At 36.2% G+C, this 19,885-nt stretch overlaps 1 protein-coding gene across 1 annotated transcript in view; it reads right to left on the bottom strand.

Moving 5' to 3' along the window:
• Window positions 1–3,600: 3,600 nt before the first annotated feature.
• The window catches only part of LOC144452023 (protein FAM149B1-like), a 91,749-nt gene continuing 75,464 nt past the window's right edge, over window positions 3,601–19,885 (bottom strand). Inside the window, exons 8-13 of the mRNA XM_078143020.1 lie at window positions 16,591–16,697; window positions 15,608–15,778; window positions 13,318–13,450; window positions 10,483–10,608; window positions 8,490–8,589; window positions 3,601–7,980 (exon numbers count right to left, since the gene is read on the bottom strand). Coding sequence (XP_077999146.1) covers window positions 7,874–7,980; window positions 8,490–8,589; window positions 10,483–10,608; window positions 13,318–13,450; window positions 15,608–15,778; window positions 16,591–16,697 — 744 coding nt within the window. The 3' untranslated portion in view covers window positions 3,601–7,873. The remainder of the gene's footprint in view (window positions 7,981–8,489; window positions 8,590–10,482; window positions 10,609–13,317; window positions 13,451–15,607; window positions 15,779–16,590; window positions 16,698–19,885) is intronic.

Here is a 19,885-nt window from a genome sequence, read left to right as displayed (position 1 = left end):
ACAATCAACTCTATAGGCCTACAATCGTAGCGACTTGTAGTAGTGTTCGCTATTCATGTTTTTGAAATATTTCGTTTCAGCACCGCTACTTTATGCATAGACGTCGTAAATGTGAACTCAATGTTTCATGAAAGCAAACTTGCATGTACCGTTATGCTTGGGCATGGAGAGGTACTAATTACTAATCATGTTTACTTCAAGATAACGTTGATTGCTACACAAACTTTCGTGGATTTACGTACCCGTATTTGAACAAGTGTGATTGGCAGGCGTTTTAATCCCAGGTTTGAAAAGTAACGGCTTTTCAGTAGTAACGAACAGACCCAGTTTGACCGTGTTTTGTACGAAATTGTCTCTACCATGTTTAAATATCACCTTTCTGTGACCAAACCCGCATTCAACAGACATTCACTAGTCTACACATACCAAATTTATTACGAAAATCACCAGCTGCTAATTGTTATCACGGCTTTTAAGAGAGGAATCAAGACGTTGTTAACAGTCTGCATTCAAATTTGACAATAACCCCCGCGAAGTTAGGGGGCCTTTTATACCCAACACTCCGCTTTAACAGTCTTTGTAATGAAAATCATGAAAACTTCACTTGGACTGTATACTTTCTAGTGGTTTTTATTTTGCTGATATCAGGTGGGTATGGATGTGGTTGAGGGGAGTCTTTCATTTTTCCTTTGAGAATTATTTTCATAGTAAAAAAGAAATGCTCAAAAGATATAGTATTCACCCAATAGTCTCTTACGAGTCACCTAAGGGGCCTTGTCACTACGAGTCACCTAAGGGGTAAGATTTACAAAGCAAGGCAATTTTCATAATAAAGCAATTTATACTTTTTACTTAGATTTCAAGGCAAGCTACATAATAATATTATTCATCAATCTTTAACTTAGAATTCTTTCATATCGTTTTGGCCTTGTCACTAGACTTGTAGTGACAAACCCCTTAGGGTCATGATAATTTTGTGACTGAATGAAGAAAAATATTTGGGAATAATCTAATTATACCTCCTCAATCACATAGTTCATGCAAAAATTGGGAAAACTAATGGTGATTTAGAACGCTTTGACTCTTATTTTGAGCACCACAGAACCAGTGATGTAGAACAACCAGGGTATATATTCCATATTTTATGTTCAAAGATAATAACTTGGCTTGTGCATGGTATAATGGTACAAATTCATGAGACTTTGAATTTCAAGGTCAAATTGACCAAGTACCGTATTTACTCGGGTTAACACCCTTACAGACTAAAGCTTACATGGGTTAACACCCTTACAGACTAAGGCTTACATGGGTTAACACCCTTACAGACTAATGCTTATACGGGTTAACACCCTTACAGACTAAGGCTTACACGGGTTAACACCCTTACAGACTAAGGCTTACACGGGTTAACACCCTTACAGACTAAGGCTTACATGGGTTAACACCCTTACAGACTAATGCTTACACGGGTTAACACCCTTACAGACTAAGGCTTACACGGGTTAACACCCTTACAGACTAAGGCTTACACGGGTTAACACCCTTACAGACTAAGGCTTACACGGGTTAACACCCTTACAGACTAAGGCTTACACGGGTTAACACCCTTACAGACTAAGGCTTACACGGGTTAACACCCTTACAGACTAAGGCTTACACGGGTTAACACCCTTACAGACTAAGGCTTACATGGGTTAACACCCTTACAGACTAAGGCTTACACGACTACTTTTACAACAGTTGCAGTTTTAACTGCCCACCCCACCCTCCCGACTACTTTCAGAATAGTTGCACCCCACCCTCGCGACTACTTTTAGAACAGTTGCAGTTTTAACCGCCCACCCCACCCTCCCGACTACTTTTAGAACAGTTGCAGTTTCAACCGCCCACCCCACCCTCCCGACTACTTTTAGAACAGTTGCAGTTTTAACCGCCCACCCCACCCTCCCGACTACTTTTAGAACAGTTGCAGTTTTAACCGCCCACCCCACCCTCCCGACTACTTTTAGAACAGTTGCAGTTTTAACCGCCCACCCCACCCTCCGGACTACTTTTAGAACAGTTGCAGTTTTAACCGCCCACCCCACCCTCCCGACTACTTTTAGAACAGTTGCAGTTTTAACCGCCCACCCCACCCTCCCGACTACTTTTAGAACAGTTGCAGTTTTAACCGCCCACCCCACCCTCCCGACTACTTTTAGAACAGTTGCAGTTTTAACCGCCCACCCCACCCTCCCGACTACTTTTAGAACAGTTGCAGTTTTAACCGCCCACCCCACCCTCCCGACTACTTTTAGAACAGTTGCAGTTTTAACCGCCCACCCCACCCTCCGGACTACTTTTAGAACAGTTGCAGTTTTAACCGCCCACCCCACCCTCCCGACTACTTTTAGAACAGTTGCAGTTTTAACCGCCCACCCCACCCTCCCGACTACTTTTAGAACAGTTGCAGTTTTAACCGCCCACCCCACCCTCCCGACTACTTTTAGAACAGTTGCAGTTTTAACCGCCCACCCCACCCTCCCGACTACTTTTAGAACAGTTGCAGTTTTAACCGCCCACCCCACCCTCCCGACTACTTTTAGAACAGTTGCAGTTTTAACCGCCCACCCCACCCTCCCGACTACTTTTAGAACAGTTGCAGTTTTAACCGCCCACCCCACCCTCCCGACTACTTTTAGAACAGTTGCAGTTTTAACCGCCCACCCCACCCTCCCGACTACTTTTAGAACAGTTGCAGTTTTAACCGCCCACCCCACCCTCCCGACTACTTTTAGAATAGTTGCAGTTTTAACCACCCACCCCACCCCACCCCACCCTGCATTTGTTCATCAAGGAAGATTGGCAGGTCTAAAAAACCGGATAATTTGTTCACAGTAACAATCTTGGGTACTTGAATGTGTTTTGGTACCTTACCCATTTAATAAAATTGGATGAGATAACAGTGAATGTGTTTTGGTACCTTACCCATTTAATAAAATTGGATGAGATAACAGTGAATGTGTAAGTTAATAAAAGGACATAAATGCTATCATGGTGAATATAATACAAGATTTTTGTTTGTTCGTGTATTATGTTTCAGGTCGTTATATCACAGAGGGCAGCAAGCATGTAATTTATTAATTGATCAATCGATTGATTTATTATTTGGTTGAATGATTGATCGATTGAATGATGAATTTTTGTGGAGCAATATAACTTATTTTGTGTGTGATATTGATCAATTCACTCATTGAGTTTTAAAACTATTTCTTTTCTTTCCCTGACTACTTTGCTCTCAGCTATATCTCAGACCACTAAAAGTCTATTACATAATATTCTCTTTTCTTTATTGACTAAATAAAGACTTTGTCCATTCTTCTCCTCTTATCTAAAACACCCCTAATCTTATAACTGCCAAGAAATTACCAGTTTGTGCATGATTGACTGTTTGTCCAGTGTGATAATCTCCCAGAAGATTAGACATAAAGAAAACTGTTAATGTAAGTGATCACTTCCAATATTTAAGTGTCAACGTACACAAGATAAAATCAAGACAAACACACCCTGCTCCTTTAAAAAATGCATTTATTGTAAAAAGAGATATTTATACTTGACTAATAGGTCATTGACAGTACAATAGTAACACACAGTTTAAGCTGTAGAGGAAAATACAACTATGTTATGACACAACGTACCCCAAATGAAATAAACACAAAACAAGTTTTTGTGATTGAAAGTTTTTATAATAGACCCAAAAGTCACTGTGACATAAGCTGTACTTAGAAAAATAGTTGACTTAAAAAGACAAAAGACATGTAGGGAGATATTTGACAAAGCAATTATTATTATTATTATTCCATATATAGCAGTGATTACTTATATCAATGTATACACAGTCTACTTGGTATTTCCACTGCAGTACATGATGTACACAATGTCATGTACATGGTTATATTACTACAAAATTTGTTCTTTCAGATAAACATATGTAATAATAAAAGTGTTCCATCACATGTGAATGCAACTTTTAGATACTATGGGTATTTGCACTTGTGTTTGCAGTGCTTTCTGCTGCTCTTTCACTCACTATGCTAGTCAAATGAAGGCAGTAAAGAACACTGCAAACGTTGCAGCAAGTCCACTCAGTACTCTACACCCATGGGTTACACTACTGTTAATCTTTGCACTGTAAAACTTGTAAATACCATTTTTATAAAGAATATAAGAGAAGAAACACTATCACAATCACTGTAGTCTAAAAACACTTAGATTCACTGAAAAAGAAATACATACATATTGTCACAGTAAACTTCTTATTTCACAAAAATTCAAAATATTTCATTTTTGATCTTTATAAGATGTGGCAGCGTTTTTTAAACAGCAATTTTTTCTACTTTGGTTCATGAACATAATCTTTGTATAATAAGTGAATAAGTGCAGATTTGATATCTTAGTGATCTGATTGCAGTTTCTTATGCAACTACAAAACTTAAAGCAATAATTTAGACTATTTTAATTCAAGACTTTAGAGCACTTTTTTGGACTACAGAAAGGATACCATAATGGAGCTAGGAGACGAGATAAACAAGTGTCATTTTGCTAATTTATGTAAATTACTTTATATAATTATGACTATTTCATCTGACAAAATATAGTCAGTTGTTTTTGTGTTGTGGATAAAAGTTGCATAAATACTTTTTACATAACCCATTTAAAATTGACATGAGCAGATTGTTACAAATTTTGATTTAAATGTGAATCGGCTGTGACTGTCTTTTATTTGTAGTAATCTTCATGCATTCTAACTTCCAATATAGTCACTAGCAATATATATCTATTACATTATATGAACACAAGCAAGCTTTTTGTACAAACCAGGTGTCAGTATTCCTAATATTCAAAATTATGTCATATTACCATAAATGTACATATAATGAAATAAATTAGCATAACAGACTATGAGAAAGACTTTAGGGGTTTATTTAGCAGAATGGTGTGAGCTCCCCAAAAAGACTTTAAGGTCAAAGTTTATATGTTTGGATACTTGCACACCTACTTGACAGACTGGTGGTGTTTTTATAAAGTAATGCAGACATAATGTCATTTTTTCAAAATTTCACTTTAGGGATAAATCGGCCTTATAAAATGATTCTCTTCTCTAATAAACAGAGTTTCCATGGTGATGATTGAAATAACGCTATTAACTGTAAGTGCTCTAAATGTATCTCCGTGTATTACAGTCAGTCAATGATGAAGTGTTCAACCTGTATCTCTCTATTAACGTGTGTTAAAAATGACATTTGTCTTGTTAATGTGAACATTTGATAGGTTCTGTTTGGGATGTGTTCACTTTGGATCTTATATGGAAAATGTTGGATATTCTAGTTTGCTAAATGTAAAATAAATAAACAAAATACTACATGAATTTGTAACCACAGTAACGTCATTCAGAATGTACATCAAGTTACACAAAGTGTATGAATTTCTCCTGATGATGAGATGGATCACATGATGGTCATGTGACATTTGGGCAATATCATGTGAAATTAAGTCACTTTATAACCTTGCTGTTCAGTTTGCTTTGAATAAAATGTAGGTTGCATGATGACCATGTGACATTCAAGCGATATGTGAGTGACTCAAATGAAAATCCCATGTGGTGGTTTTCTCATTGCTTTGAACTATGTCTAGATCACATGATGATCACATGACATCATTTTGGTGCAATAATGACAAGGAAGTGGCATGCCAGTAAGATAGGGACTACTTGAGGTAGATGTCTGGCCAGGCAGTTGTTATTTTGAAATAATCACAATGAGTGAAGAGTGAATGAAAATAGCAGGGATCTATCTTATACTGGGCTACGAGTTATATTTGGGAGCCTCCTACAAAGGCCTGACTATAGGAAATTTGCATAATAGGACTGAGCTGCCAGATGTGGTTGCATTTTGCATGATGAACATCTGGAATTCAAATAAAAAAGAACAGTGAGAATCCAAGCTTAGATTTCTGTTCTTCCCTTGCTTGTCTGAAAGGAATCTTGAATAAAACATAATTTTATAGTAAAGAAAAATGATACAATGATTGTCTGGAATGATTAATACCAAATAACTGCAGTGAAAAGGGGGGGGGGGGGGAAGGGAGATTGGTGAAATTTCATACACTTAAGTGCATCTTGGCTTTCACTGTGAATGTGATCCTGAAAATGACATAAACATTCTACGAGAACTACATAGTATCTAGATATAAAATATACATAGGTGATGATAAGCAATCAATTCTCGTCAATCCTTACAATATTTACATACTATTTACAATTTAGCACTTTTTAGTTTTTTGTTCTCGGTTAATTTTTACACCATTTTTGCCCAATTAACACTAACAAGGACAACCTCATCGATCTGTTAAAACTACCCTTTCAACTTTGACCTTTAACCTTATGTTAAGATCTATTGTGTGAAGGCTTAATAAAAAGTACTGTCTTCTTACAATAAAGTTATATTTGAAAAAAAAATTCACACAGAAAGTGTCTGGCAAGAGAAGAATGCACAAATGATGAAGTAAGTTAATTATGACTGTTTCCATGGCAATATGGTATAAGATAGATTTTTCAGAGTGTTAAAGGCAATATGGATGAAAGTACCATTATTCCTCATATACATATGGTTATCAGTATTCAACAAGTGATAATACATATCACTGTTCCAATATGCACTTACATATACAATATACTTGCAGTGTTAGCACATTAGACTAGGGTGATAATCTGAAGGAACAAATGTCCATATTTGGCGCTCTCCATGCTGATTTCACATTTATATTTCTTGTACATCAACTAATCATAGCAATGACACTGTTGTGTGTTGTGAACTCTACTTTTTTACCAAATGATGGCATAGTATGATAGGAAAGACATTTTACAGTGTACATTGTAGTAGTAAAATAGAATTAAAATCAAACAAATATGTTATGTGCAGGGCTTAGAAACAACTTTAATGTTTTTTAAAAAAAAACTGCTATCTAAAATTGAAAATATAAGATAAAATTTGAGACATTTCATCCATATTGCCTTATGAAACTGTCACTTTTAGTTCGAGTGTTAGCTAGTGATACATAAATACATTAATTTACTTCTACATAGAATACAACTAACTCAACAAAAGACTATCAACAATTTCATTGAATTCCATCAGTTTCTCTCAAATTCCATATCAACTTTTCTCAATGTGTCTCGCCCAAATCTAGACTGCTGTAAAACATTTTCTATAAAGCTGGGTTACTCAATTCCCTTGCAATACACAAAATACGTTGTTTTGTATTCCATCTTGATTTTTTTTTTTTGAGCATTCAAATTTTATTTGTGTTTCAACAGCTGTTGATTCTTTCTATTCATGACTCTATGGCCAAATGAACTGAAGCCCTTCATGGATAACTAGCACCCTCTATCTTTAAAAGTGCCCATTTGAAAGAAACTGTAAGAAAGTGCCTAGTATTTGTCATGGCGAAACTAAAACTAAACTATTTTATGTAAAAACATGCTTTGTCAGCATCCTGAGAGGTTAGTCGAAGCTTTTCTCATTTCTGAGGGGTTATCTTCGGTGATGTCATTGTCGATTCTGAAATATCATCTGATAAAGGTAGCGTAGGGTATCGCAGATTGCTGTCAAACATCTTTGACTATTTATAAAAAAGTCTTCATGATTTGGAGTCATTCACAAGACGTAAACAACCTGCTCCAGGTCCGTTTACATTTGTACACAGTGGGTGCTCCATTGACTAGGAACTAGGATCAAAATCTTCTTGAATTTCTTTGCAGCATATTTACAATGTCTTCCTTGGTAGAAAATTGTCCATATTTATATGTGCTAACGAGGTATGGTGCTACATAGAATTATGAGACTTTAAAAAACGGTGGTTGTCCAACCTCCATATGTGATGTCGATGTGCCAATTCCAACCCTTACGCCATGGATGCCAGCTTTGAAACTATTGTTATTGCCTACAAAAAAACAGTGTAATGAAAACATAAATTTATTCTAGAGGATAAAGCAAAACAAAAATGTACTATAAAACTGTCATATTTTACATCTAAGGATGTATCATTAGTGCCTATATAAATACAGCTTTGCTGCAACAACTTTATAGGAGATGTGAAATAAATTGCTAGCTAGTAAACCTGATGAAAATTCTAATAAAAGTTTCTATGTTAATGATTCTTTGCTAATTTACTTACAAACTTTGACATAACCCAAATCTACAGTTGTTACCTCTATCTTTGACATAACCCAAATCTACAGTTGTTACCTCTATCTTTGACATAACCCAAATATACAGTTGTTACCTCTATCTTTGACATAACCCAAATATACAGTTGTTACCTCTATCTTTGACATAACCCAAATCTACAGTTGTTACCTCTATCTTTGACATAACCCAAATCTACAGTTGTTACCTCTATCTTTCTAATGACACCATTGACTGATAACATAATAGTGATATTGCACTTACCTGGGGTGGGGTTTGATGGCCTAAACACGCTAGTATTGTAAGGAACTTGAATTGATTGTGGTGTTGATGATCTCCTATTAAAACCAAATGGAGTTTCCGACTGCAAGAACGACATTTCACAATATTAGTATATTCACAACAGACATTAATTACTATTCACATTGACTGTCAATGACAAATATATTATTCAACTCTAATAGCAAAGGAAACTTTCAATAATTTACTGTTGTATATTATTTTCCAATAATTGACTACTCTAAGTTTTAACAGTATTAACTACTAAGGTAATAAAATAAACATCATAACATTAACAGATACTATGTTCAGACTACAAATGTGAGTTTCATTCTGAGACCACATAAAGTAGTAAAACTTATTAGCTGGATTTGGGACTTTATTCACACTGAATTTTTGTACCTGACATAGATCACATACCAAAGTCAACCAATCTTAGCATGGCCTTTATTTGTTCCAATCATTTATCAGCAACCCTAAACTGTAACCCTGGAACCCTCCTTATCTAGGAAAGTAAATACATTTATGTAATCAATGTTTTTTAATGTTAGGTATTAAAGACTAGAGTCGATTCACAGTCTACTCAACTGGCTAAAGTGAGAACCACCTAGGTGACTATTATCATGCATTATTATTAGTTTATTTATTTATTATTATTAGTTTATTTATTTATTATTATTAAAGACAAACTAGACATCTTATCCTCTTTATGTAATATTCTTTATTGACTGACTAATCTAGGCTATCATTAATACAAACACAAAAATAATAAAACTCTGATCATTCAAACAGAGAAAATGTATCACTTAAAGTTCAGATGTTGGTCTCTATTTAAAGTTCTGAGTGATTTTATAACTGGGGAGTGACGTTGACATCTTGTCTTGTCTCTTTAACTTGATGAATAGTTGACTAGTGTGGTGTGAGAACCCTACAACAAATTTATGCATAAAATTATTAACTATATTATACTAGGAACGATAGCACAATGCCACACAAGCTCAGAAAACAAACTTCGTTCATTTAGGGGGGGGGGGGATTCTGATGTTAAAATGATTGCTGAACTTCAGTTTCGTACTTTTAACCTAATTTCAAAAACTTTCATTCCTTAAATGATAACAGACTCTGTATGATGAGATGTTAATAAGGTGATTAAAATTGATTTCCAATGTGATTTACAGTGCTGGGTTTTTGGTACTATTTGAATGTCTTTACATCACGGTTTACATTGCATTGATCATAGTCATGTGACCTCCATCCCCGGATGCCATCATCACACAGGCCGCATGTTTTGTACAGTAGTCTAAACACCTCGGTAATTACGCTCTAACTTTCGAGCAATCAACCCGGAGAAATAAAATTCAGCCAATAAAATTATAACTGTGAATAGCTGTTTGTACTTTTATTAGTCTAAATTGTGATTATGATACGACAGTGCAAACCACGATAAGTAAACGGTGTATGCCCGGCCACTATGCAGAGAGCAGATAAACTTCTCAAAGTTCTCTATCAACATCCCACCAATGGTCAAAGTTCTATATCAACATCCCACCAAAGGTCAAAGTTCTATATCAACATCCCACCAAAGGTCAAAGTTCTCTATCAACATCCCACCAAAGGTCAAAGTTCTATATCAACATCCCACCAATGGTCAAAGTTCTCTATCAACATCCCACCAAAGGTCAAAGTTCTCTATCAACATCCCACCAAAGGTCAAAGTTCTCTATCAACATCCCACCAAAGGTCAAAGTTCTATATCAACATCCCACCAAAGGTCAAAGTTCTATATCAACATCCCACCAAAGGTCAAAGTTCTATATCAACATCCCACCAAAGGTCAAAGTTCTCTATCAACATCCCACCAAAGGTCAAAGTTCTATATCAACATCCCACCAATGGTCAAAGTTCTATATCAACATCCCACCAAAGGTCAAAGTTCTATATCAACATCCCACCAATGGTCAAAGGTTTGTAGACTTACCCTAAATGTGTGTGTAGTGTTTGGTCTTGATTCTGGGTTTGCCATTTTATTGTACGGCCTTCTACTAATTTCATCAGCTGCAGCACTAGATATCCTGTTGTGTGAAAATCGTCCACTAAGACCACGCTGAAAAATAATAATATGACTTACAATGAGTGGACTTCTACTTTTTTGCAAATAGTGTTACTTGTTATGTATTCTATGAATATAGTGTCTCCTATACTAGTTCTGTTGAAACATTTAAAGTAAAAAAAAACACTCTTTGATATAGATCTTTAAACGTTAGCCTAATTGAAATTGACTATACAGCGACAATCTGTATTTTTGAGCTACATATCCTGTGTGAATTCATGTAAAAGACTTCTTGCTATAGCCCTAGTCTAGGTGATAGATTCTCAGGCAAACTGCACAACCCCTAGTCTAGGTGATAGATTCTCAGGCAAACTGTACAACCCCTAGTCTAGGTGATAGATTCTCAGGCAAACTGTACAACACCTAGTCTAGGTGATAGATTCTCAGGCAAACTGTACAACCCCTAGTCTAGGTGATAGATTCTCAGTCAAACTGTACAACCCCTAGTCTAGGTGATAGATTCTCAGTCAAACTGTACAACCCCTAGTCTAGGTGATAGATTCTCAGGCAAACTGTACAACACCTAGTCTAGGTGATAGATTCTCAGTCAAACTGTACAACCCCTAGTCTAGGTGATAGATTCTCAGTCAAACTGTACAACCCCTAGTCTAGGAGATAGATTCTCAGGCAAACTGTACAACCCCTAGTCTAGGTGATAGATTCTCAGGCAAACTGTACAACACCTAGTCTAGGTGATAGATTCTCAGGCAAACTGTACAACCCCTAGTCTAGGTGATAGGTCCTCAGGCAAACTGTACAACCCCTAGTCTAGGTGATAGATTCTCAGGCAAACTGTACAACCCCTAGTCTAGGTGATAGATTCTCAGGCAAACTGTACAACACCTAGTCTAGGTGATAGATTCTCAGGCAAACTGTACAACCCCTAGTCTAGGTGATAGATTCTCAGGCAAACTGTACAACCCCTAGTCTAGGTGATAGATTCTCAGGCAAACTGTACAACACCTAGTCTAGGTGATAGATTCTCAGGCAAACTGTACAACACCTAGTCTAGGTGATAGATTCTCAGGCAAACTGTACAACCCCTAGTCTAGGTGATAGATTCTCAGGCAAACTGTACAACACCTAGTCTAGGTGATAGATTCTCAGGCAAACTGTACAACCCCTAGTCTAGGTGATAGATTCTCAGGCAAACTGTACAACCCCTAGTCTAGGTGATAGATTCTCAGGCAAACTGTACAACACCTAGTCTAGGTGATAGATTCTCAGGCAAACTGTACAACACCTAGTCTAGGTGATAGATTCTCAGGCAAACTGTACAACCTTATAGGTCACATACCAGAGTGCTCCATAGTACTGTCAATAGTGCTACTGTCATCCATCACCTTTTGTTTGCAACCTACCAAGTGCAGCTCAAAGGTCTTATCACAAGACTAGCTATACATTTTGTAACCCCTGTATGTTCCGGTATGTACTGTCAAATTAGAATAATTCCTGGTATATGTTACTAAAAGACTAGCTATAACCCCTGTATGTTCCGGTATGTACTGTCAAATTAGAATAATTCCTGGTATATGTTACTAAAAGACTAGCTATAACCCCTGTATGTACCGGTATGTACTGTCAAATTAGAATAATTCCTGGTATATGTTACTAAAAGACTAGCTATAACCCCTGTATGTACCGGTATGTACTGTCAAATTAGAATAATTCCTGGTATATGTTACTAAAAGACTAGCTATAACCCCTGTATGTACCGGTATGTACTGTCAAATTAGAATAATTCCTGGTATATGTTACTAAAAGACTAGCTATAACCCCTGTATGTACCGGTATGTACTGTCAAATTAGAATAATTCCTGGTATATGTTACTAAAAGACTAGCTATAACCCCTGTATGTACCGGTATGTACTGTCAAATTAGAATAATTCCTGGTATATGTTACTAAAAGACTAGCTATAACCCCTGTATGTACCGGTATGTACTGTCAAATTAGAATAATTCCTGGTATATGTTACTAAAAGACTAGCTATAACCCCTGTATGTACCGGTATGTACTGTCAAATTAGAATAATTCCTGGTATATGTTACTAAAAGACTAGCTATAACCCCTGTATGTACCGGTATGTACTGTCAAATTAGAATAATTCCTGGTATATGTTACTAAAAGACTAGCTATAACCCCTGTATGTACCGGTATGTACTGTCAAATTAGAATAATTCCTGGTATATGTTACTAAAAGACTAGCTATAACCCCTGTATGTTCCGGTATGTACTGTCAAATTAGAATAATTCCTGGTATATGTTACTAAAAGACTAGCTATAACCCCTGTATGTTCCGGTATGTACTGTCAAATTAGAATAATTCCTGGTATATGTTACTAAAAGACTAGCTATAACCCCTGTATGTTCCGGTATGTACTGTCAAATTAGAATAATTCCTGGTATATGTTGTGACCAAATGAAGATATACCTTTTCTATAAACACATAAAAAGTGTCAGTATGTCAGATTACCTTCCACACTAACTCATCAGTAATGCACAGCAATTTCTTGTAAGACATCAAAATTTGGTATTTCCTAACCCTTACTATGTGGTGATGAATGTGTCCTCTAACTTCTAAGCCAATTTGATGTGTCACTAACACTTGTCTTTCATAAGTGGACACCATGTGTTGATACTGCATACGCAATGAATGGAAATTGTCTATTTTTCTAGGTGAGAGTATCTTGCATTGTCTTACCACTGGTTTTGTGCCAATAGGTGAGTTTTCATGTACTGTTTCTATTGGTGGTAGTACACTGTTTCTTGTCCACTGGTATCCCCCAGGTGACAGACTAGTCATGTGATGTGGTGGTGATGCTGATCCTGTTTTCCTGGTGACAAATTGAATACATTTTGTTATTTCAATGCTAGATAATAGTAACAGATTTTAGTCAATTTTGACATACAAGACTGACTGTATATATGTGTGTGTGTGTGTGTGTGTGTGTGTGTGTGTGTGTGTGTGTGCATGTGGATAGATAGATGTACACAATGAATGTGCATCCTTATTGTGTCTATGAGTGTGTGTATGCATGTGTGTCTGTGTGTGTGTGTGTGTGTGTGTGTGTGTGTGTGTGTGTGTGTATGTGCACGCACATAACGCTTAAAAGTTATCAAATTAAAAAAGTTAAGTTCAGTATGTGTCAGGAATGGGATAGGACAAACATGGAAATTGAGTGGGGATGATTTAATTTGAAATATACAAGACATGACTTTCCTTTAACAACATGATACACACGTGGTGAGTTTGATTTTATCAGATTGATTGGGTAACACAACAATATCATATTATGTATGGTGCTCACACCAACACAATTACAGTCTGTGCATTTGTTTGATTCTGTGGCAACCCCTTGCCGTTAGTTTGATGTTTAGTTGCCATAACATCCCAATCTGCCATACAACAACACTTACCACTTGTGTTCTGGTAGTTTACCCTTTGGGCTGAAAGTGAATAAAGATGACCCAAAAATTTCCCTCAATTAAACTATACAACAACCACTTTAAAACAACAACTACGCACATCCTCCTACCCAACAAAAAATTGACATGGTGTTCATTTTGAAAGATGAGTTCTAAACTATTTTGATATGTCGCTAGCCTTACAAAAGGGCATTGCTGGAACTATGTATGTCGCTAGCCTTACAAAAGGGCATTGCTGGAACTATGTATGTCGCTAGCCTTACAAAAGGGCATTGCTGGAACTATGTATGTCGCTAGCCTTACAAAAGGGCATTGCTGGAACTATGTATGTCGCTAGCCTTACAAAAGGGCATTGCTGGAACTATGTATGTCGCTAGCCTTACAAAAGGGCATTGCTGGAAATATGTATGAATGTTTCACAATGTATACAAAGTTGCACAAATTGAATGACTTTCATGACGTCTAAGTGACCTAGATTTACATCATGGAGGTAGATTTACATCATGGAGGTAGATTTACATCATGGAGGTAGATTTACATCATGGAAGTAGATTTACATCATGGAGGTAGATTTACATCATGGAGGTAGATTTACATCATGGAGGTAGATTTACATCATGGAGGTAGATTTACGTCATGGAGGTAGATTTACATCATGGAGGTAGATTTACATTATGGAGGTAGATTTACATCATGGAGGTAGATTTACAATTTGAAATCTCCTTTAAATCCCTCCAATAACAATTTATAATCTTTTCTTAGAAGATTTTTTGTGGTAATCAAGATGATAAAATTGAGCCATGTATACAATTTGATGTCAATTTATTCCAAGATGGTACCTGACATACTATTCCTGTGTTACACACAGGTCCAATCTGATTCAAATCTGATGTGGTGAAAGTGACTAGATGTCTTTATTTACCTCTATTTGCATTGCTTTGTGTCGTTTGTTTTGTTCTAAGTGATTGCCACCTTCCACACAAAACAAAAAACACAAAGTGATGGAAATAGAGGTAAATAAAGACATCTAGCCGATTTTACCATATCAGTTTTTAATCAGATTGACAGGAGTCATGAAAGTCATTGGTTTTGGACAATAACATACCCATACTTGCACAACAAAAATCACAAATTTAAGGTAGAATGCACCTTGTGAACAAATTTCCCTGAAAACCAAATTTTGCCATATGAAAGCCCCTGGTCCTACTGAAATACTACAAGAAAATTGTAGTATTTTGTTTTTCAGTAAATTGAAAATATATCATTTCCCCCACTGTAGTTGGTGGCCATAGTGGATTTGATAATGCCATTAATTGTGATATCATTTTGAAATTTATATAAAAAGTATGCATGGTGATTCCTCATTTTTTCCCTTGATTTTAACTAAGAATGGATTGGAGGTTTTTTTAAAACAAAGTAACAGGACACGTTTGAAGAGTTTATTTTTTTGAGGTGCATTCTGTAATATGATACCGGTAAAACAACTAGGACTTCAAATATGGGATGTTGACAATAAACACAGAGATCTTACTATTAAAGCAATCACTTAAAACAACAATACTTACAACTTCTTCCCTATTGCTAGTATATTAAAATCATCCATTGGAGTCTTTGCACGTTCAGCATTTTTCAGCGGTGGCTGAAGTTTTTTAAATTGTCTTTGAACTTTATTAGCTGTTCTAGGCCGTGGCAAATATGTACTTGAACCTGGACGATTGTTACTTAGTGCATCGTCACTGTTAGAAGGGAGAAATGTTACAATGTTAGTTAAAGTGTATTTATAGATGTTTACAACCAAAATGGCTCAAAATTCAACTAGTACTAAAATATATGTTGGGATTTTTCATGGAAACTGTAGATTTCAACCGTAAACAGCAGTAAGTTGTTTTTTGCTGCCATAGAGGGCACTCTTCAGTGCCATCACAATGGTTGACCATGGCAATTTCTCTAAATGAGTTACGACTTTGAATTTCAGTGCCCTCACAATGGTTGACCATGGCAATTTCTCTAAATGAGTTACGACTTTGAATTCCAACTACTTTTTGCACCCTAAGCATTTTTTATCATGGATATTGGAGATCTGAATTGAATGCAATGGTAATGAATTGTATCAAATAACAAGCTTTTGATGTCATAGAAGGCACTCTCCAAAACTATCTTCAGTGATGGAATGAGCAATAGGGACATTGTGGATGAACATATGCACAGCTGCTTGTATAAACATATATATATATCTTACAAACAAATACCATGCATTCTTCATAAATGAGACAAAAAACATTAAAATCTACAATTGAATAGATATAGACAAGACAAGAAGAACTCAATTTTTCTTAGATTGTAACTAATGTTAGTAAGTACATTTAAGATCAAACCAACAACTTCAATTTCATTTTGGATTCCAATATGCTCATTTTTAAAAACTCTTTAGTTGGACAAGAAACATTACTGGGTTCTTACTTCAACTGCAATGACATGTAACAAAGATAACCTTTTGATAGAACTTAAGACAGACACAATAAATTGGATAAAATGTAGTGTTACTTACATGAGTGGATTGATAGCTTTGTCTCTACTATGTAAATACTTGGGGTAGATCATCATGAGACCATCTAAATCTGTTGTTGTATTTGCAGGTGCAGTATTCAGTCTGGCCTAAAAACAACAATAGATAAATATCCTAGCATTAAATAATAAACATTTGAATACATATTAAAACTCTTTACAATGACTTCTTGTTGCTATCAACACACTGTCTATAAAAATAAATATGAATGGGGTTTATAAACATATAACAAATTAAATTTCCATGTGTTTCCAAAACTTTTCAAATAATTTTATGCGAAATCACAGTCAACTTTTGTCATTTTCCTGACTATTTTTTGTATAACTGTATAATTTGTAGGAATGGAAAATTAACTTGTCAGACTGTTAATTGTTACATAAATTCACTTTGGCAGGGATTTTCCAGGAATTAATGTTAATTTTTCCTTGACTTTTCATAGGTGATTTCAAATTCCAAGATATTCCCCTCACCTTCCCTCACTTAATACAGAGAGTAATCATGTACCTTCCCTGACTCAATACAGAGAGTAATCATGTACCTTCCCTGACTCAATACAGAGAGTAATCATGTACCTTCACTGACTCAATACAGAGAGTAATCATGTACCTTCACTGACTCAATACAGAGAGTAATCATATACCTTCCCTGACTTAATACAGAGAGTAATCATATACCTTCCCTGACTTAATACAGAGAGTAATCATGTACCTTCCCTCACTTAATACAGAAAGTAATCATGTACCTTCCCTGACTCAATACAGAGAGTAATCATGTACCTTCCCTGACTCAATACAGAGAGTAATCATGTACCTTCACTGACTCAATACAGAGAGTAATCATGTACCTTCACTGACTCAATACAGAGAGTAATCATATACCTTCCCTGACTTAATACAGAGAGTAATCATATACCTTCCCTGACTTAATACAGAGAGTAATCATGTACCTTCCCTCACTTAATACAGAAAGTAATCATGTACCTTCCCTGACTCAATACAGAGAGTAATCATGTACCTTCCCTGACTCAATACAGAGAGTAATCATATACCTTCCCTGACTTAATACAGAGAGTAATCATATACCTTCCCTGACTCAATACAGAGAGTAATCATGTACCTTCACTGACTCAATACAGAGAGTAATCATATACCTTCCCTGACTTAATACAGAGAGTAATCATATACCTTCCCTGACTCAATACAGAGAGTAATCATGTACCTTCCCTGACTTAATATAGAGAGTAATCATATACCTTCCCTGACTCAATACAGAGAGTAATCATGTACCTTCCCTGACTCAATACAGAGAGTAATCATATACCTTCCCTGACTCAATACAGAGAGTAATCATATACCTTCCCTCACTTAATACAGAGAGTAATCATATACCTTCCCTCACTTAATACAGAGAGTAATCATGTACCTTCCCTCACTTAATACAGAGAGTAATCATGTACCTTCCCTCACTTAATACAGAGAGTAATCATGTACCTTCCCTTACTTAATACAGAGAGTAATCATGTACCTTCCCTGACGTAATACAGAGAGTAATCATGTACCTTCCCCGACTTAATACAAAGAGTAATCATGTACCTTCCCTGACTTAATACAGAGAGTAATCATATACCTTCACTGACTCAATACAGAGAGTAATCATGTACCTTCCCTGACTCAATACAGAGAGTAATCATGTACCTTCCCTGACTCAATACAGAGAGTAATCATGTACCTTCACTGACTCAATACAGAGAGTAATCATATACCTTCCCTGACTTAATACAGAGAGTAATCATATACCTTCCCTGACTCAATACAGAGAGTAATCATGTACCTTCCCTGACTTAATACAGAGAGTAATCATATACCTTCCCTGACTCAATACAGAGAGTAATCATGTACCTTCCCTGACTTAATACAGAGAGTAATCATGTACCTTCCCTGACTCAATACAGAGAGTAATCATGTACCTTCCCTGACTCAATACAGAGAGTAATCATATACCTTCCCTGACTTAATACAGAGAGTAATCATGTACCTTCCCTCACTTAATACAGAGAGTAATCATGTACCTTCCCTGACTTAATACAGAGAGTAATCATGTACCTTCCCTGACTTAATACAAAGAGTAATCATGTACCTTCCCTGACTTAATACAGAGAGTAATCATATACCTTCACTGACTCAATACAGAGAGTAATCATATACCTTCCCTGACTCAATACAGAGAGTAATCATGTACCTTCACTGACTCAATACAGAGAGTAATCATATACCTTCCCTGACTTAATACAGAGCGTAATCATATACCTTCCCTGACTCAATACAGAGAGTAATCATGTACCTTCCCTGACTTAATACAGAGAGTAATCATATACCTTCACTGACTCAATACAGAGAGTAATCATGTACCTTCCCTGACTTAATACAGAGAGTAATCATGTACCTTCACTGACTCAATACAGAGAGTAATCATATACCTTCCCTGACTCAATACAGAGAGTAATCATATACCTTCCCTGACTTAATACAGAGAGTAATCATGTACCTTCCCTGACTCAATACAGAGAGTAATCATATACCTTCCCTGACTTAATACAGAGAGTAATTATGTACCTTCCCTGACTTAATACAGAGAGTAATCATGTACCTTCCCTGACTTAATACAGAGAGTAATCATGTACCTTCACTGACTCAATACAGAGAGTAATCATATACCTTCCCTGACTCAATACAGAGAGTAATCATATACCTTCCCTGACTTAATACAAAGAGTAATCATGTACCTTCCCTCACTTAATACAGAGAGTTATCATGTACCTTCACTGACTCAATACAGAGAGTAATCATGTACCTTCCCTGACTTAATACAGAGAGTAATCATGTACCTTCCCTGACTTAATACAGAGAGTAATCATGTACCTTCCCTGACTTAATACAGAGAGTAATCATGTACCTTCCCTGACTTAATACAGAGTAATCATGTACCTTCCCTGACTTAATACAGAGAGTAATCATGTACCTTCACTGACTCAATACAGAGAGTAATCATATACCTTCCCTGACTCAATACAGAGAGTAATCATATACCTTCCCTGACTTAATACAAAGAGTAATCATGTACCTTCCCTCACTTAATACAGAGAGTTATCATGTACCTTCACTGACTCAATACAGAGAGTAATCATGTACCTTCCCTGACTTAATACAGAGAGTAATCATGTACCTTCCCTGACTCAATACAGAGAGTAATCATGTACCTTCCCTGACTTAATACAGAG

The sequence above is a fragment of the Glandiceps talaboti genome, chromosome 22 (genome assembly GCF_964340395.1).
Source record: "Glandiceps talaboti chromosome 22, keGlaTala1.1, whole genome shotgun sequence".
Taxonomy (NCBI): domain Eukaryota; kingdom Metazoa; phylum Hemichordata; class Enteropneusta; family Spengelidae; genus Glandiceps; species Glandiceps talaboti.
This window is presented reverse-complemented; position numbering and strand designations above follow the sequence as displayed.